Here is a 20,128-nt window from a genome sequence, read left to right on the forward strand (position 1 = left end):
ACCAAGTGTGATTCAGAATCTTATTTCCTTTTTTTTTTTTTTTTCAACGTTTATTTATTTTTGGGACAGAGAGAGAGCATGAACGGGGGAGGGGCAGAGAGAGAGGGAGACACAGAATCGGAAACAGGCTCCAGGCTCTGAGCCGTCAGCCCAGAGCCTGACGCGGGGCTCGAACTCACGGACCGTGAGATCGTGACCTGGCTGAAGTCGGACGCTTAACCAACTGCGCCACCCAGGCGCCCCTCAGAATCTTATTTCTAAAATACCATTCTAATAAGCAACAATCGGCTAGGTAATCAGACCTGAAAAGTCAAATGAGGAAAAAGAAATAGCTCACCAGTTGCCTTTCAAGGCAAAACAAAAATGAAAATGGAAAGGCCCCAGGGCAATCTGGATGGAAAATTATCACCTGGCAAGAGGGCCTGATTTGGATTGGATTCATCCTTCTTCACAGGAGAACTCTGTTCCAAAGAAACTGGATGCTAAGAAAATTCTGGTGCCCAAATATAGAGAAGTGGGAAACATTATAAGGATTTGAAAATCTCCCAAGAAAATCTGCAGGAACTTTTAAAAATACTTCCAATGCTTTGGCAAAATTGAAAAAGATTGAAATTCCAGAGCCTGTCTATTCCAGGTACCCTCAATCTCCTAGCTCCCAGGTTTACTGCCCAGGGAGGGAATCTGGATTAGCAAGAGTCTGTCTGCAAGACCCTGAGAGAAGAAGGGGAGAAAAAGGAAAAGAGGAGGCTGCCACCTTTACTCACTGGAGTAAGAAGGTCACCTCAGAACACTATCTAGTTTGCTAAAAGGAATTCATTTTTGGAGATGAAAAACAAATACCAATAGGTACCAGGCACAACCTGTAAGGTATAGGCACTGTTGCTAGTTCACTCCATTGTCCAGATGGACAAACCGAGGTGCAGATCCATTCAGTTTCCCAAAGGCACAGAGCTAAGTAAAAGGCGGAGCTGGCATTTGAACACAGCTTCTCAGATGCAGTTATGGGTAGATTGCTCAAAAGAAGACAGGACTCCCGTTCCTCAAGTCTGACTTTAATTTTCCTCCTATGTTTGTTTTTGTGGAAGGAGTCGGAAATGATTGAGAAAAATTACGTTTTTCCATGGATTCAGTTCTGGGCTCAAAGCATCTTTGACATTAGGCCTGTCTTCCTGATTTTTTTTTTTTTTCATATGGGAAGGAAACTAACAGCTCGACCCTGAGACAGACATAGGCAATGAAACCTTAAGACACACTCGATCCATGCCATCAGGAAAAAGAGAAAACACTGCAGAGGTCTACGGGACCAACCGCCTGCACACCCTTTCTACCAGCAGTGGCCACAGTCTTTGCTTTCCCTTTTCAGGGGCATTTTCTGTAGCAGGGCCCAGGCCATTAAGGGCCTTGAGAAGAATGATATTCTGCCTTTGTAAGAAACGAAGCAGATTTCTCAGGCATGCTTTGTGTCGTGGACTCTTTCACTAATTGACAGAGTGGCACAACAGCACACATTTCCATCCATGCAGCCAGTACATGTCTGCTTCTACATTCTCAAGGTTTCCCTGTTCTTTTTTTCCGCTTAAAAATTTCTCCTGTGCAGCAGGACGACAATTCCAGTTAACAAAATGAAATAAAACCAGATTCTTCTTGATGAAAATAAAAATGTCAGTAAGACTTCTCTCTTCATGCTAATCCCCTGTTTGACATGCATGCGATGACATCATTCCACAAAAGCTGGAGACAAATGCCACGTCTGCTGTAATCACAGGCTTAATATGCAGGGTAAGGGAGGTGGCTGTGGGGTACAGGCAAGCCGTCCCGCTGCCCCCTCTGGGACACAATGGGACCCTCTAATGCAGTGGTGGAGTCTTGCTGAGGCAATACAACAGAATCAGAAATCAAAGGACTACCTTGGCCGTGGGTTCAGGCTTGATTTTCTGGTGCAAACTTTTTATCCCCCAAGTGACCAGTCAAATAAAATTGTATTTTTCTCATGCAACCAAGTCAAACTGTAGGATCACAAAACACAATGTGTAAACACGTAAAACTCTCACACACACGCAGAAACTAAAGGCAAAACACAAAGCTGTAATTCATAAGGTTTTCATATGGTAACAAGACTCAATGTAGCACTTCTTTGGGCAGAAGCTAGAGGTTGCAGGAAGGGATTTTCCATAATAGCATAGAGAAAAGAGGGATTTATATAAAACTTGAAATGTACAAAGTCCTTATTAGATAAAGAGAAATGGAAATATTTGGCTCTAGGGAGCTTTAAGTGCAGAGAACTGATAATGTTACAAAAAATAAAAAATTAAAAAAAAAAAACACATAAGCCCGAACAAATTACAGTTGAATAATAGTGTAGATTTTATAGAGTAGCCAGTGGTTATAGATCATTTGAACATTACATCAAGATGAATCAGCTTTTCCTGCTTGGCTAACATTTCTTATTCATTTCCTTAAAGAGCAGGTTAAAAGCATCAATCATGAACAACAATTTTCTCCTTTTTTTAAACACTTTTATCTAAAAATCTATTTTAAGAAAGATAACATATTTGGTAAACTACTGGTTTACAATATAAAATATCTACACATTATTTAGAGTAAATATAGTAGGCTGACTGATGGAACCAATCAAGTGTACCAGAGAATTTGTTTTGTAGAAATGACCTGTGTAATTCTTTAAAAATACGATTTTGAAGTGTATTCAAGATGCCAAAATGGTACCACATTTTACAAGCATTACAGATTTTTTCAAATGAAGATTATATCATTTAATTATTACTTTGGGTTGGAATTAGTTAGGAAGGCTGGTGGGTTAATACGATGGCAGAACAAAGAGCTGAATATACCATTATCCAAATCTGTGAATTTTTGAGATATTCATGAAAATACACAAGACCAGAAAAACTGGCCATGGTGAATTAAAGGAAAGAAATGGCCATACGCTGGAAGGTAGAGAAGAGGGGTTCAGTGGGGGCAAGAAGAGGTGTATCAATAGGAGTTGAAATACACATTCTTAAATGCTCTAGAGCATACACTCCACCTCAGGAAAACCATACATACATTAACAATAGCTAACATTTATAGAGCACTTAATATGTTCCAGCTACTCTTCCAATGCTTTACATGATAGCCACCAAATTTTCAAAACTTCTCTACAGCACAGGTTTATAGAGAAAACTGAGGCACAGAGAACTTAAGCACGAGGCGGAACGTGTATTTGAATTTGGGCACTCCCACCTCCTGAGCCCCCACCCTTCACCATTCTGCTGGACTCAAAGAAGGCTGGAAAAGCTCTGACTCTCTCTTCCAATATCTGCCCCTAAGCCTACAACGCAAAGACCAGAAAAAGAGCTCTGAGTCCCTTACTGAAGGGAAACGGATACCTCCCTTCCCACCGCTCCCAGCTTCTCCAGCTCCTCGCCTTCAAAACCCAGCAGAGACCGGGCTACAGGAGAATTCCCACCCAGCATTACCACCTAAGCCCAATGGTTTCTCAGGAAACACACTGGCCAACAGAAGTAGGAAGAACCCAGAGAGGAGCACACGCTGGTGTGTGGTCTCTGTATCTTATTTGTATAAAGAAGTATCGCAGGTCCCACTAATTCTCTGTCAGAGGCAGAAGCTCTGACGGTGAGCACAATCTCTTCCCAGGCCAGCAAACAAATGACCGCTGGACCAGGGACACAGGCTGGGTCTGGGCCGGGGATATGCACCTGAAACAGGCTTAGAGGTTCAAAGTATGAAGAGGTGAAACTGACAGTACCCAAGTGGGCAGTGAGAATCACTAAGGAGTCCCTACAAGCCTGTTAGCAACTGCAGAGTCCGGACAGACCTCTCCCTGTACAAGAAGGAGAAAACAAATAGAAAAATGGGGCCTCTGAAAAGATTCTGCATCACAAGAAAAAACTGAGCACTGTCTTGAGGCTTCATGGAAAACCCTATCTCTAAAAAAGACTTTCTACAGGGAACAAGAGAAATTTTTAGAAAAATGATACTTGGTATCTACAAATGATGGCAGACACAGTCTCTATGAGATGACAGAGAACAATGAAAACAGACTGGGCTGAATCACAGGCAGAGATTCAAAAAGAAGCCAGAGGAATCAACAAAAGAATTGCAAGAAAGACCAAATGCAATAGCAGAATGAAATCTGCATCCAAGGAAGTAAAGAGCAGAATGCCCACTGCAGAATATTGACAGTGATGTACAAAACACACGTGTGGGAAAAGATCAAAGAGAAAATGATGAGACAGAGGACGAGTATAAAAACAAGATATGTTGTAAGAATTATACATATTCTTAAGGCTGAAATCAGAACAGTAATAGAAACAATGAAAAGGATAAATGCGAAAAGAACTTTGCTACTTGAAAAAGACTGAAGTCTGAAGACTGAAAAAGTTCAGACCATTTCACCCATGCTGGGTGAAACATACTTGTAGCTCAACATTTCTTTACAACATATTTTAATTTCAGGTAGAGTCAGGAGAGTAGCAAAGATTTGGGAGTACTCCAATGACTGAGAAAGTTAATCTGCCTGCAACTGAATTTTTAACACCTCCATAATAAATCCTATAAAGAACAAGAAAATCTGTTCTGTACTGGAGTTAATGGTGAAGGCAGGTTTTGTTTTTTCCAATGAGAGGCACTGGTTTCATATAACACGTGGGTTATTTGCTTCAGTCATATCTTACAAGCTACAAGAAAAGTATTCTTATGTGCAAACATTGAGATGTTTTATCATCAACTAGGACCAAGAAATACCAATTAACATGGAAGAGAAGAAGCAGACACTTAAGTCTGAATAAAAGAAACGTCAGTAAGAGATGACTGGCCTAACAGAGCCTTGACAACCACCAAGTATCCCTGCAGGAGGCACAGGGAAGATGCTGGGAAAAAGATACTGAACTTCTAAGCGCCATGGACATGAGGTATATTCCAGAGGGACACAGGAACCATAATGAAGTTACAATACACACCTTCGAATTCTGATCCAGAAATGTTGGTTACTTCACTTCTCTATCATCAGGATGTTTGCGGCATTAGCCCATGCTTTTTAAGAGGCCAATGAATACTCAGTCCTCCTTTCCTTTCTTTCTCAACTCAGAGCAAAGTGGTGCAATCTTTACAAGAATGTTTGTATCTTCACAGAAATATCTTTAAATCATGTCTACGTAATTGTTCCTGTTTCCTAAGAAATATACTATTGTAACTTCACATTGAGCTCTGTGAAATTCAAGAAATATCTGTACACCCTGGAACCTATAACACCAGGCAGAATTGCTAATGCATTAAAAGGGAAACATAAATACAGTGTACCATGTCTTAAATGTAAAATAAAACGCATTCATCCCAAATCCCAAGTTTAAAGTTCTCTCACTTCTCCCGTCCTAGATCAGTTTCCTCTTACATCCTTATATAGCACCATATTCTCTTCCCTGGTACTTAGCACAGATGGCAATACATATCTGTACGACCATTTGATTGATGTCAACCTCCTTACCTTGACCGTGAGCTCCTTGAGAGACCAGGTACAAACTGTGGTTATATTTGTTTTGCTTATTTCATACCATACCAGAATCTATAAGACAAGCAATATATATCTGTACAAAGAATAGACTGAGTGTACATATTTTCACTCACTGCTAAGCCAAGCAGATCGCTGCATCCTAAGAACTCCAAAGCACTTTATATAAATAACACAGCTTGACTTTACACATTAGCTGCGCTCATCAACTTGATATGCAAGCCATTTTTTAAATACCTGAATGGCTTTTTTCACTACGGGTTAATATTCTATCACAGAATATTAAACACAATACAAAAGAAACTTAGAGATAATAAAACTTAAATTCATAAATGCTAAGTAATTTGTCCATAATAATCCAAATCTATTTAGCAGCAGAGGTGGGATTAGAACACAGATTTTCCACTCCTCATCCCCATACTCCAGTTGTTCTGTCCTTTGCTTCTCTAGACACTGGCTCTTAACCAGAGCTTCTCGATTGCCAAGACTTTGAAAATAATTGGTAGTTTGTAAATAAACATTTTGCCACACATCAATGTTTAAAGGAAATCTACAATAAAGAAACTGTTTGCAATACAAATAATCAGTGCAAATTTTCAGGCTTCGTATGCAGCTTGTTTTTCAAACCAAGGAGCTAAATATAGTTTTTCACCTCATCATTCATTGTCATACAAGTTCTAGGCCAGTACTAGGAGCCAGGCACGCTTCTAAGGCTCTTTAGCAAGGGACATCAGCCTAAGGCCTCCTTAGTTCTATGATTATGAGACAATTGTGTTCCTTCTCTCTTATCATTCAATTACAATTGGGAAAAAGTCATTGCTGGATAGTAAAGTCCCAAAGATTTAAAAAATCTAGTCCTATGACTACTTGATTCAAGCTCTTTGGTCTTTCATCTTCTCATTCTCAGACCTACTCAAAGTAGGTTTTTGTTTGATTGGTTGTTTTTTTCTTTTCCTTCCTTTTAAATTGTAAGTTGGAACTTTGGGGGGGTGGGGGTGGGAAAGAGAACTAATTTCATATTTTTGATGAGTCTGCTTATCAAGCATAGGAAACCCATTTGCCGGCTAAAGGATTCCAGCAACAGAAATTTCTATCTGATGATGGAATCATATTTCTAAATGACCTCGGACTGAGTCAATTTGCCAAATTATTTTCCGTGTATTTATATGCTGGAATGTTATTCCAAAGGCTCCAAATAGTCTCTGTTCTATGTATAAAATAAGAAAACAAAAATGAGACACAGCATAATATGTGTAACTAATAGATAATGTAATGCTCCTTCTAAAAAGCAGACAACCATCTCATTAGATGTTTTAAAATAACCTGGGGGTGCGTGGGTGGCTCAGTTGGTTAAGCGTCCAACTTTGGCTCAGGTCATGGTCTCATAGCTTGTGGGTTCGAGCCTGCGTCGGGCTCTGTGCTGACAGCTCGGAACCTGGAGCCTGCTTCGGATTCTGTGTCTCCCTCTCTCTCTGCCTCTCTCTCTCTCTCTCTCTCTCTCTCAAAAATAAACATTAAAAAAATGTTTTTAGATAAAATAGCCCGAACCAGCATTATTTGTACAAAAGAAAGCTGCAATTGGAGAGTGCAGAGGGCAAATTAGGAAAAAGGGAAGAAGAGGAGAAGAGAAGCAGGCAGGAAATAGGTGACATTAAGTGGAGGAAAAAAAGCACGCATGAGTGATCCAAACGAGAAAACAACAGAAGGAAAGAAGGTGAACCCACAGGAAATGTCACTTTTTCATCAACAGATATGGACTTGGATGCTCTAATGCTTCTTTAAATGGAAAGGATGTTTTTGAAGTAATATGAAAACAAAAGCATCCACACACACAATTCTATACATGTGTGCAAGGGTGCATGCAATTTTAGCCATAAAACCTTTCTACTTCTAGGATCTACAGCTATTCTAGACAATCTGAAAGCACAGGCGATCGAGACGCCTTTAAAAATACTCTCACTTCTCATTTCTTTTACCGCTTGGTTGGGATTTTGTGTTTGTTAGCTCATCAGGAAGGCGATGGAGCAAGGGAGAAGACAATTATCTATTTTAGAAACCATGTTTTCATATACAAGAGAGAGAGGAAGTAGGCAGGAAAAATGGTTGGGACTTAGAGTGGGATGCACCAGTTGTATATAAAACAGGACAACGTAAATGCAGCTGGCTAATACATATGTTGCAACCTCTGAGATTTTTTTTTGTTTTTTTTTTTTAAGCTACCTGGACAACTGCCATTGTCTGTTTCTCTACAGCAGCTCTAGGTCCTTTTGCAATATCTAGAACCAATGACTCTTTTTCTAAAGCAGTGTAATAGTCAGGGAGATCTGTCGTCCCACACAGAAATGAAATCATATCCATATGGACGTGGCCATTTGGCCAACTCCGTACAAATGGTTTGCTCACTAATATTTCAGTAATAAGAACTCACTTCTCATCAGCAAACTCCCACACGGACAGTATAGTGACCATTAGTATTAAATGGTCTGAGGATCGGAGGCACAGAGGACTTTCCTCCTGAATTGTCCAAGGAAGGCTCAGTTAGATTATTCTAAGTTTGGGTTCCACAGGGTGGGGGAAAGTGCATTCTTCCGTGTGAGTGAGCCTCCCTTGGTTGTATTTCAATAAAATGCCAATATCTGAGTGCAATGACTCTTGTAAAAGCTATCTTTGAAAATACCACTCTATTTTGGAGGAAAAATGAATTACAGATTTCTAAGGGGATGTGTTGTAAGAAAATCCTAGGCTATCATATAAATTTGTTTTAGAAATTCTAAATGTATTCTAGATAAGTTTAAGGCGTTCATTTAACAGAAAGGACTGTATTACTGGATTCTAAAACTTAAAATAATACTAATCACACACGGAATTATTGGCAACTCTCTGTTAACTAGAATACTTGATGAACCAAACCACCATTCTTCTCATCCACAGAGCGAATTTCATTAATTTGTTGTTGTACATATTTTATTTCATTCAGATTTTAGAATACTCTGTAAGGCTTATTATAAAAATAATATCAGTAGGTTCTAGTGAGCGATTTAAACTTTTGGCAAACATGATCACATTAGGAATAACACAAATTGAAATTATTACCTAAAAGGTGTTAGATACCTTTTGATGCACCAACATAAAAATCACTTTTCCTTCTGTATAATCATGGCTTCCTGATAATCATTACCTGCATACAAGTTGTTCACTGTCAGTAATGATTTGTTTTGAGCTTTGCTTCCCGAGGGCATTCATATCTACATGTACTGACTTGTTAGATTACGTTGTGCTAATTGATGGTTCACATGACAAGATATGCATAGCTGATCATGCTTATTAAAATGCAGGCCATTCTCAATTGTCCATAACAAATGATGTCCCTGGCACTTTTAACACACTCAACTGACAGATGAACTCATGAGGTTCAATCTTTAGCCTCCTTTCAAAGATCTGTGAATAAGTAGCTAATCTAAGGCTTAATGAAGTAGCAAACATCGATGTGGAAATTCTAATTTTAATGGGGAAAAAATGTAGTTATTTACAGTTTGGCATTATGTAGATAAAACACTCATGAATTTGACTTTTGAGATACTTTCAATGCAGGTGTTTGGCATTGTGCAAACATGTTTAAGTTTTGTCTTATTTGGTTTGTCTGCGAGGTAAAGACAGATGGGAAAAGTCAGGGGCCAAGAATTCCCACTGGGAAATCAGCCTAAGTGTCATAAAGCTGTGCATCTTCCCCTAAAATTAATCCTAGCAGATGGGACAGGCAGATTTGCTAAACTAAATTCTTTCATTGATATTTTAAAAGCTGGATTAAAAACTATTTTAAGCTAAACAGAGAATAGGACAAATTCTCTTCCATACGTCAGTGATGAGGCAATTTAGTAAAAATTCAAGGAAACACGGAAGGGAAAATAAAAAAACTGGAAGGGACTCCGAGATCATTTAGTCCTTCCTCTCCCAAATTGTGTTCTACAGAAGTCTAGATCCCTGAGAAAGAGTGATGGTCAGAGGGACTAATCAAACAGGTTAAGGAAATGTGTGGTTATATAAAACTAAACAAGTTTATTTACACAGAGCTACATACTTTATGACTCCTGAAAAATCAGATCTCGTATGTCATGGTTCCCAGACTTATCTCACATGGACTTCTTCTCCACTGACCATCTATTGTTTTACACAACTCACAGCTGCCGGAAGGAAGTTCCAGAGACCCTCATCGAGTCTAATCCCTTTTTGGTGCAAAAGAGGAAAGCCTTCACAGCAACTTTGCAGGGGGCTACTTGAGTACCATTAGTAGTCGCAGGTGCCTCAGAGCTGCAACATGAGGTCAGGCTTTGAGGTCAGGGGAAGGGAAAGTGCTGGGGAACAGCTCACAACACATACTTCACTGCTTCCCTGGAGAGAGGAACAACTGAATCAGGTGATTTCCATCTCCAAAGTGTCCATTCTAGCCTTTGGGCAGTCAACCAATTACTACACATTTATTTTCATAAAAGGTTTCATCTCATGGTCTCTCCCACGTGTCTCCGGAGTCTCCCAATGAACAATTTATAAGCGCTCAAAGATGGAGACAATCTTAATATCAAGCCCATACATTCAGTTCAGCAGTTTTGCTCTCACAGGCTTTCAGAGGAGGTGAATCCTTAAAAGAGCCATTCAATCTTTTCATAAATTAAAGAGCTTAACCCATACTAGGGGCCAATTCAGTTTGGGTTGAAATTCCTTGATCACAAAGAGAAGGCTGTACATTAGGTCTGTTGTATTTATGCCTCTATTTGTATAGGGAATATGATTTTGTGCATATTGTTATGCATGTGTATGTTTTTAAACAGCCTGAACAAACAATTTATGGAAGGATTCTCCTGCAAAATTCTCATTTGACACAGACTATCCCCTGACCTGTTCTGTTAGTTATCTTATTTCCACGTTTAGTTGTAAATAACTCTCAGGCCAGGATTACTTCTACATCTTCTTAGGGCCTGCAGAGCCAAGAACTGAAACCGTGTCTAACTGCAGGAACTACTACATAAATACGTAATGACAGACTGCTCAAAATAGGGCACCTTCTAAAACGATATACCATAGACTGTGAAAAGATGATCTTCTTTCCAATGGATTGGACTATGATCAGGAATCCCTCCCTGCCTCCTTTCCTTCCCACATCCCTCTAGCGCTTGGTCACAAACACGAAAAAGGGAGGAGCTCCATCAAACGGCTTTCACACCTGTTTCTTTGGCCTTTAACAGACGTCAAAAGAGTTTAGAAGGCAGAAAACAACTGCTCAAAGTGGCTGAGGGGCCCTGCACCTAGAAAAGGTTGGCTTGGGCTGCAGAATGTAGGCCATCTTCAGGTTTACCGCTATCGAGTTACCTTGCTCAAGTGTGACAGTGGCATCGACCGACATTTCAGGAACCAAAAAGCAACATCTATATGGAACATTGATATGTCCTTGGGGCAAGGTAGGCTGGGAAAGTGGTGCTCCCTCTGGTCAGCAGTCCTTCCTTCCCCAGACTATCCTTGTGAGATGCAAACAAGGAAGCTGTGAATCGGGTCCAAAATGCTCAATTGTGGCTCATTTACTGATAGCCTCCAGTGATAACCTGTTTGATTAAGAAAGAAAGGGCTGGTAAAGGGCAGCCTTGGAGGGGCCCCTGGGTGGCTCAGTCAGTGGAGCGTCCGACTTCTGCTCAGGTCATGATCTCACTGTTTGTGAGTTCGAACCCCACATTGGGCTCTGTGCTGACAGCCTGGAGCCTGCTTCCGATTCTGTGTCTCCCTCTCTCCGCTCATGCTCTGTCTCTCAAAGATGAACAAATGTTAAAAAAATTTTTTTAAAAAGGGCAGGCTTGGAGAACTTGCCAAACCAAGGTAGTGTTCAAGTGGTTCATAGTCTATCTGAAACCCTCAGGAAATTAACCCCGCAGGGCAATTTTTAGAGGCAACCTCAGGTGGAGTGTTTAAAATGAGGTGTGGTACTGCCGCAGGAAGGAGACATCCGGTGAAACCCCGGCTGCCCTGGGCTCGGAGTGGTTGTTTTTAATTAGATAATTTTATGTTTAAATCACATTTGTAGCCTCTTGTTGCGTTTCGTGTCAGCAGACCGCTCGGCGGTCGCCCCGTAGGCAGGTCTTTACCATCGGCTGGAACACTGCGTAAAATAACATTATTTTTGTCTTGTGTTTATGTTAATTTCTACGGTCCCTGTGGTCCCTTTTTAAGTGTGCTTCCCCAGAGGCGCTTCTTACTTTCTCACATTTCTCTAGGACCAAGGCAATCTGACTTCACAGGCAACAGAAATTACCCTTAGACCACAGAGAGAAAACAAAAGGCGTAAGCCCTGGAGTATGATGTTTGAGGATACTTGATGGTTGCCTGGGTAACGTTTAATTAGCTCCGGGTTGTGGCTGGGGCTGGGGGTGCTGGTACCTGGGTAACCTTTGTCATTATGACTGAATCTGCGGCTGAACAAACCGCAATGCTTGTTACGATCTCCATTCTTACCCCTTGTCTTCCGGAGGAATTGGGAGTAAAACTCCTTTTTCCCTCTCCTCTTTCTCTCTTTCTCTCTGTATGTGTCTCTGTCTCTCTCACACACGCAGTTTGTAAACTAAGAACACACCCTTTGTTAGTGTTTTTTAAAGCTGGGAATGACTTATTTTCCCAAGTAAATCACAAACAGTGGGATACCTCATTCTCCCAAACATCCCTTAACAATTTCATGCTTCTTGATTAGCACTCAAAAATACGACTCGATTTATTTAAGAAATCTATTAGTTTATACTTGATTCCTCATCTCCCACCATTATTTCCAGCATACGTCCGTATCGGCTGAACAAAATGCCCCAGAGAGAAAATGCAAAATCAGGCAATCAAAAGTAAAGGGACTGGAGTTGCTTGGTGGTTTGAGGACATTGCTGCTTTAAAAACAACTACAAAAACAACAACAACAAAAAATCAACAACAATAATAAAACTCTGCTAGCAAAAACCACGGGCTTTCTTTGCTCACTGGAAATGAAGACAAAAGCGCTGACGTTCAGCGTTAGATGCTGTCCTTGGTTGGCAATGGTAACAGCTGCTCTAAAATCCACTTAGTTGGATTTAATGGCGGGTTATTGACATTCCCCAAAATGGCTACTGGGCCCAGGCAGCCAATTTTCTGCCACCTTCCTGCCTATGCATATCTGTGTTGAGTGGTTTCACAGTGCCCATTAGAAACCGCTTCAAAACCATTACAGTCGGCAGAGTAAAACATCCCTTTTACTCTAAAAAAAAAAAGTGAGATGAATAGGTATTTCCAGGGTGGTCTGAATGAGCCATCATTAAGAACCCTGAGGAATAAAGGCACATGAACACGGCAATCAAACACCATTTTACTCCTCTCTGTTGGCCACACTTCCACCAGAAAAAAATCACACTAGCGTGTGAGGATATGCGGACATAAAGCATCCCCAAATTGCAAAGTTGAGCCAAATACACACCTTGCAGGAGTTACCTTGTGTTGCATACACTACAAAACTCTGGTTCTTCACAGAAAGTTTGACCCTTTCACTGTTTCAAATAAATGCAGGTGGGGGTGACCAGGCAATTTGATGCTCCACGCTCTGGGCGCTCTGGGCTACGTGTGAATGGGAGCAGTGGAGCGGGAGCTGGCAGCAGGAGGAGCTGCCAATTCCCCACCAACCACAACGGGGTGGGAAGGCCAAGGGCAGGGGGCAAGTGGGAGAAAGCCCAGTGGTTTGCATTAAAATGGGAGTTCCCTTCCCAGGCACCACACATTGACCTCAATGGATGTTAAACAGAGGTCTGGTTGCTTCAACAAAATAAGACTCTCTGTGGTTTTCTTCTCATACCACAGTTCGTCCCATAACCTTGGATGATGGTACCATGAGAAAAGACAAGCCCTGCAGGCATGTGGGCAAGTGCCTGTACCTATGCGTGTGCAATGTGAAAGAGAGAGAAAAGGAAGATGAAGAATTTGCTTTCCCTCTGAAAACACAGGTTCCCTGAGGGTTAAGTCAGCCTCTTGAATACAACTAAATACGTGTATCTGTGTGCTTTATTGTTTAAAGGTTGGGAGCTGGGCTGAAAACCCATTCATTACTCATTGTCATAGAGCAGTTGACGCATTCTAGGCACATACAATTAAGCTATAATTCTGTACAACGACAGACTAAACATACAAGTCTAGACTGAGTAAGAAGGCAACTAAAAATATTCTCAGACCTGTTCTAAGAGCATTTTAGCATTTTCTTATCATTCTCCTGGCAAATATTGTTAAAACCCTGCCTCATTAATGTCAAAGGGAGTAGAGGATTCGCATGACTTAAATTCAAAAGGCTTGCTTTTAATTCTCCATCAGAAACCAATCTAGAGGGCAGATATTTTTAGCAGTCACGCAGCACAAATCTAAGGATGCTCAGCCACGGTTTGTCTTCCAGAGAGAAGGTTCTTAAGCAGAACCACCCAAACACACCTGCATGAAGATCTTTGGGATCTTGGGATCTAGGAATTATAAAACTACTGACAAAACATAAATATGCCAAGGTCTCGCTACGTATCCAATTGACTAAGAATATAAACCACCAGAAATCTCAGCTTCTTAAAACTGGCAAAGGCTATGGTCACTTGTTGATTGGAGAGGGTAGGAGAGAGAACCAAGTAGTAGAATGGAGGGGAAGGAGTTACCAACAGATGGGTTATCACAGCGAGAAAGCACACTAGTGTCCCCACCCACATCAGCCTCTTGGCATTGACACCAAGACCCTTTAACAAATGGTCCCCAGTGCTGCCCAAAGGTTCTGTGATGCCAGCACCTTCACGGATTGCCTCCCTTTTGCTCTCGTGCTCAAAGGACCTTCCTAAACTCAGTCCTACAATGTTACTGCCCCTGACCCATAACCAGCAGTTACGTGTCTTCTGCCAAGTCTAAGGCAATTGTTTCTCTGAGAAACATCTTTGATAAAAAATTTTAATATTATTACAAAAAGGAGCCGCTATCTCGGGCCAGTTTTTCCCACAGATAATAATAATCAGCAAATACACAACGCAAATAGACTTTCAACAAAAGAGACAATGCTAACACTAGTTTACATTTTACCATGTGACAAGCACTGTTTCAAGATCTTTACACGCATTAACTCATTTGATCCTCGTGAAGATTCTAGGAGGTAGAAGTGACTGTCCCTGTTTTACAGACATTTAAACTAAGGCTTAGAATGATTAAATAACTTGCCCAAGATCCTACAGCAAATAAATGTCAGAGCTAGGATCAAAACTCGGGTAGGTTAGGGGCTCCTGGGTGGCTCAGTCAGTTAAGCGTCGAACCCTTAGTTTCGGCTCAGATCATTATCTCACAGTTCTCGTGAGTTTAAGCCCTGCATCAGGCTCTCCACTGACAGTACGGAGCCTGCTTGGGATTCTCTCTCTCCCCCTCTCCACCCCTCCCCTGCTCACGCATCATGCATTCTCTCTCTCGCTCTCAAAATGAATAAATAAACTTAAAAAAAAATTCAGGTAGGTTAACTCCAGGATCTCTACTCTTAATCATTATGCTATGTTGCTGGTATGAATTTTGGTTATCAAGTTTTTAAAATTATTTTAACAGGCAGATCAGAGTGGCAAATGATGGGGGAAAAATTGAAATTAATTTTCAGTCTGGTGTCCCTTGCCCTGGGATGAAGTACTTTTTTTTTTTTAAGTTTTTTATTTTTATTTTTATTTATTTTGAGAGAAAGATAGAGCCAAGTGGAGGAGGGGCAGAAAGAAAGGAAGACAGAAACCCAAGCAGGCTATGCACTGTCACTGTCGTAGGCTTGAACTCGACAACTGTGAAATCGTGACCTGAGCCAAAATGAAAGAGTTGGATGCTTAACTGAGTGAGTCCCCCAGGCACCCTTCGTTTGCCGTTTTAAAATGATGTCTTTCTAACAGATAATTATGAGGCACTTCTTGTAACCCCTAGGAGATATCCTCCTCTGTTATTACAAGAGATCAAAAGTAACATTAGGCAGGGAAGCAAATAAGAATAGAGAGTGAAATAAATTCTATACAGCACGGTCGACCTAGCTACTCTTGTGGCGGGACTTACAAAAATGATTCTCACTCAACATGATCAAGGTACAAAACACATGCCATAATATATAAATAAAATTTTTTTGATAGTATTTGAATTGATAAATATAAGGAAACAAGGCATTTCCTCTATTTTGAAAAGACTCAGTTATCGGACTTGACTTGAGCAAAAGACTGGAGAGCATTCATGATGGACCACCTAACCTTTTCTCTCAAGATAACTAGTCTTGCTTGGCCCTAGCTTAGATGTGGCCAAGAATGGTCTTACAACAGGATGAGGCAGCAGACCTGCCCAGGGCACACAGCAGAGGTTTACTGAATGTTCTTTTAGGCAAGTCAATGCTACAGCACGTTCCAGAGGGTAAAAGATGATCCAGATGACCGATCATTCTGAGAATTAGTGTGTCAGAGTGGAGGAGAGCTTAGGGATCCCAGTACACAGCTTCAGGGATCCCAGGGAGCCACCAGTTCACCATTCGTACCACATGACCCCCACCTTGTACAGAGAAAGCACTCACATTTCAGATTCCTGCTCAAAGGGTATTTGTTCAAGATGACTAAATCTTTCAGACTGGTCTTGAATGAGACCTGCAGTCTTAGAGTTAGCCAAACTGAATCTCAAAATCATATTTAAAAACAAATACAAGGGTTAAACTAGTCCCAGAGAATAAACGAGGCTGTGCCACCTGCATGATCTGTTAGCTGCATTGGAGGCTATCACCAGTCTTTCATGAGTCATCTCCAATCCTTAAAAACAACAACAGAGGCATAACATGACTGTAAAATAGGTAAGAGCAACCCTAGCTCCCAATCTATTTGTGTCAGGGAAGACAACGAACGTTCCACTGTAACTCTGCTAGCCTAAAAAAATACCAAACCAGGAGTGCCTGGGTGGCTCAGCTGGTTAAGCGCCCGACTTTGGCTCAGGTCGTGATCTCAAGGTCCGTGGGTTCGAGCCCCGCATTGGGCTCTGTGCTCACAGCTCAGAGCCTGGAGCCTGCTTCGGATTCTGTGTCTCCTTCTCTCTCTCTGCCCCTCCCCCACTCGTGCTCTGTCTCTCTCTGTCTCTCTCTCAAAAATAAATTTAAAAAATAAATAAAATAAAAAACTGTTTGGAATTGGTGCAGCGCACTGGAGGTTATGCTAGTCCACATGTGACTGCTGGATGCCTCCTCTCCCACAAGTAAAATAGTGACTATGTTGGTTTTGTTCATCAATGTGTTCACCCACCCTGACCCCAGAGTGCCTGGCACCTTGGAGGTGCTATTAAGTACTTTGTAACCGACTGAATGGCTTTATTCTTTTAATGAACCCACGCTTCATCATGTGCCTTGACTCTAGGTTAACTTAGAATCTTGAAACTAAAGGAAGAGGTTCAGCTGGCTCCATTTTAGGAGGCCTGAGGTACATATATTAGCTTCTACAGAATTTCAGGGAGTAGGGAAGAGACCACCAGACTGGGACCCACTTAAAAACAGACTTCAAATTTCCCCTCAAAGCTTTCCAGTTTGTTCAGGAAAAGCTAAGGGCTTCACTGGGTCTAAGCCAAGCATCATCCTGTGATGTCTACTCACCCCAATTTGGCATCTGTGTCCTCTAACATAACGTCTCTTCTCTCTAAAAGACACTTACCTGAAAATGAATCTGACATGTGCTTTCACCATCTATTATAGTCTTGGTTAAACACCTTCAAGCCACTCTGAACGCTCTCCACACAAGGGCAATACTCCAGTGGCTCTGTTCTAGATATTCAGTCCTCAGTGGGGAGGCCCAGCCCTGCACCTTGCACTCTTAGGCTTAAAAGGGAAGGTCAGGGGCGCCTGGGTGGCGCAGTCGGTTAAGCGTCCGACTTCAGCCAGGTCACGATCTCGCGGTCCGTGAGTTCGAGCCCCGCGTCGGGCTCTGGGCTGATGGCTCAGAGCCTGGAGCCTGTTTCCGATTCTGTGTCTCCCTCTCTCTCTGCCCCTCCCCTGTTCATGCTCTGTCTCTCTCTGTCCCAAAAATAAATAAACGTTGAAAAAAAAAAAATTAAAAAAAAAAAAGGGAAGGTCATAGTACCCACCCTTTCTGGAGTCAACAAGAATGGGAGGATTGCTACGGGTCCAGAGGCCCATCTCCAAACAGAGTGTCTAGCGTAGCACTGATACAACGAGGTGGGTAACCAATCCCTACTTCAGGTATAGCAGGAAAAGGAGGGAGAACAGGGTATACTGGGCTAAAGTGGTGATTTGGAGAACCTGACCTTACTAGTCCACAAAACTAATCTTAGATCTTTGGTCTGAAAATGGTAAATTCCTCAGCGGTTCTTGTAGCCTTTCATTTTGCAATGCACAGCTGTCATTCCACAAAGTCAATCCAAGGATGAATGAACACAATGGCAATCACATGATTTGTTTACAAAAAAAAAAAAAAAAAAAAAGTGGCTTTACAAACAATCATATAAGAAAGCCAGAAAATCTACAGAGAAAAAACAAAAAGTTGCCTTTTACATTTTGAAACATACTTGTTGAAAAGGGTACTTCTCTTATTTTTATTTTTACGAGGTGTTTTTAAAAGTTACGGAGATGTGCAAGATACAAAAACACAACACAATAATGTAAGAAGGAACTATATACTATACCTTTACTTCAGCAAACCATGTGCTGTCTGATAGTCTCTGGATCATTCTCTGTTTTGATCTCAAAGCAGTTACTTAAAAGCTGATTTTTTCACATGGCTGTGCAGCAAGTTAGCTTTTGATGAACCCATTCCTGCTATGATTTTCTTAGCACATTGACTCAATTCCATGCTGGAAAGCAACAATTCATTTGGACAACAGAAATGTATGGGATTTTATTCTAATCTCACACTCAAAGCGAAGAACTGGGATTGTCTCGTGGGCATGTTGCTGCAGCCAAGTGTGATTCATGGAATGATGACATTTTACAAGTGGTTTCAACTCTTGCCATGTCCAAGGCTAATGGCATATGATGTAATCAATGGGGGGAAAAAAGTATGAGCCCCATTCCCGATTTTATATCAATGCCAATAAAATTAGCAATCATCCAACAGAATCATGCAGATAGAAAAGAGTTTTCACCACTTTACATAAAACTTGAGTGATATCCAAGAAATAAAATGCAATACAGTTGTCTATGATGGATCAATGGCAGAGCTTTTGAGAAACACAGGTTTGGAGGTTCAGGGTCTTTATGGTCCAGCACCTCTGCTCATAATCCTCAAAGGTGACCAAGAGAGAGACCTACGGGTCACTCTCACAAGAGGAAGATAAAGTGGGCGAGTCTCACTATATCCCCAGGCTTAGAGGCATAGGTCAGAGTACATCCCTAGTGAGGCAGCTGGCTCTTGGTCGCCTTTCCACATATAAGAGATTTTTGTGTCCTTACCTTTACTCTGTAGAATTCTTTGCCATCTCTGAAAGAAAGGCTATTTTAACAGCAGTTTGGAATTTCAGACTCTTTTACCCGCACCAAGAAAAGTGAGTGATAATGGAATGATGAAATGATGAGGTATATTTCATTTTGAAATGGAGAGGTTTCCATTTTCTAGGGAGGGAAAGAGGTTGTGGCATGGGCAGGGAGGGGCATCCAATTTACAGTCATAGATTTATTTGAATAAAGTTAATATTTAAATAGTTTGCAATCCCCTGAAGTCAGAGTGCAATGGAATAGAAAAAGAATGTACCCCAGAACTTTAAAACTTTTCACTAGGAATCCGCCAAGTTGATAAACCACACAGTGATAACTCACAATTGATTTTCTTAAAATGTGCTTCTGGCTAACCTCGTTGATAACAACAAATACAAAGAAATCTTTAGCAATAAGAACGTTTTTTTGATGCCCCAGGCAAAGCTTTCCAGTCATCAGCCGATCCCTGCCCACCCCCCCCCCCACCCCTCCCACCCCCCCCACCCCAGGTCCTTTCAAAGTCTAGGCTAATACTGAACCAAAGCCTCACCTGGGACTTCAGGAGAGAATCTTGCAGAGTGTCGAGACACAAAAAGTTTCAGTTCTTGGTCCAGGTTGCATTCGATCAGGTTTGTGTCCCATGATCGGATTCCTAGGGAGGAAAAGGAAGAGAATTGACAGAGTTCCAGTTAGTCACTTCAGAGCGGTTTGGAAAACATCACTGTGACATTTCTCAGGCTGTAAGGGAGGATGTGGAAACCTCTTTTCTCAAGAGCTTGCTGGCTAGCAGTGGATGCCCACAAAATGGGAGGGCCGGGGAGGTCTCTGTACCAGGCCACAAGAGAGGGGTGACTAGCAGTGTGGGTTGAACTTCTGCCCCTCATAAAACGTAAATGCAGCTTTTCTGGGAGGGTAAAGAAAACAGTTATTAGGAAAATGACAGGCTTTACTGTAGGGGGGGAATGAATAGAAAGGACAGGGAGATGGGAAGTTCTGTTGCAGTTAAGAGGCCGGGAGATAACCTCTACCTCTCCCATGGTCGCCTTGTAGGTGGCAAGAAAATGTAGAACGAGGGTGGGAAAGCGAGCATTCAAGTCCAGGCCTTTGGTTTTCAAATGGTACTTTCT

At 41.5% G+C, this 20,128-nt stretch overlaps 1 protein-coding gene across 1 annotated transcript in view; it reads right to left on the reverse strand.

The window, feature by feature from the left end:
- Positions 1-20,128, reverse strand: part of MAP1B (microtubule associated protein 1B) — a 101,919-nt gene that overhangs the window by 73,703 nt on the left and 8,088 nt on the right. Inside the window, exon 2 of the mRNA XM_086699273.1 lies at positions 19,552-19,653. Coding sequence (XP_086555399.1) covers positions 19,552-19,653 — 102 coding nt within the window. The remainder of the gene's footprint in view (positions 1-19,551; positions 19,654-20,128) is intronic.

The sequence above is a fragment of the Puma concolor genome, chromosome A1 (genome assembly GCF_028749965.1).
Source record: "Puma concolor isolate L17-30 chromosome A1, mPumCon1.1.hap2, whole genome shotgun sequence".
NCBI lineage: Eukaryota > Metazoa > Chordata > Mammalia > Carnivora > Felidae > Puma > Puma concolor.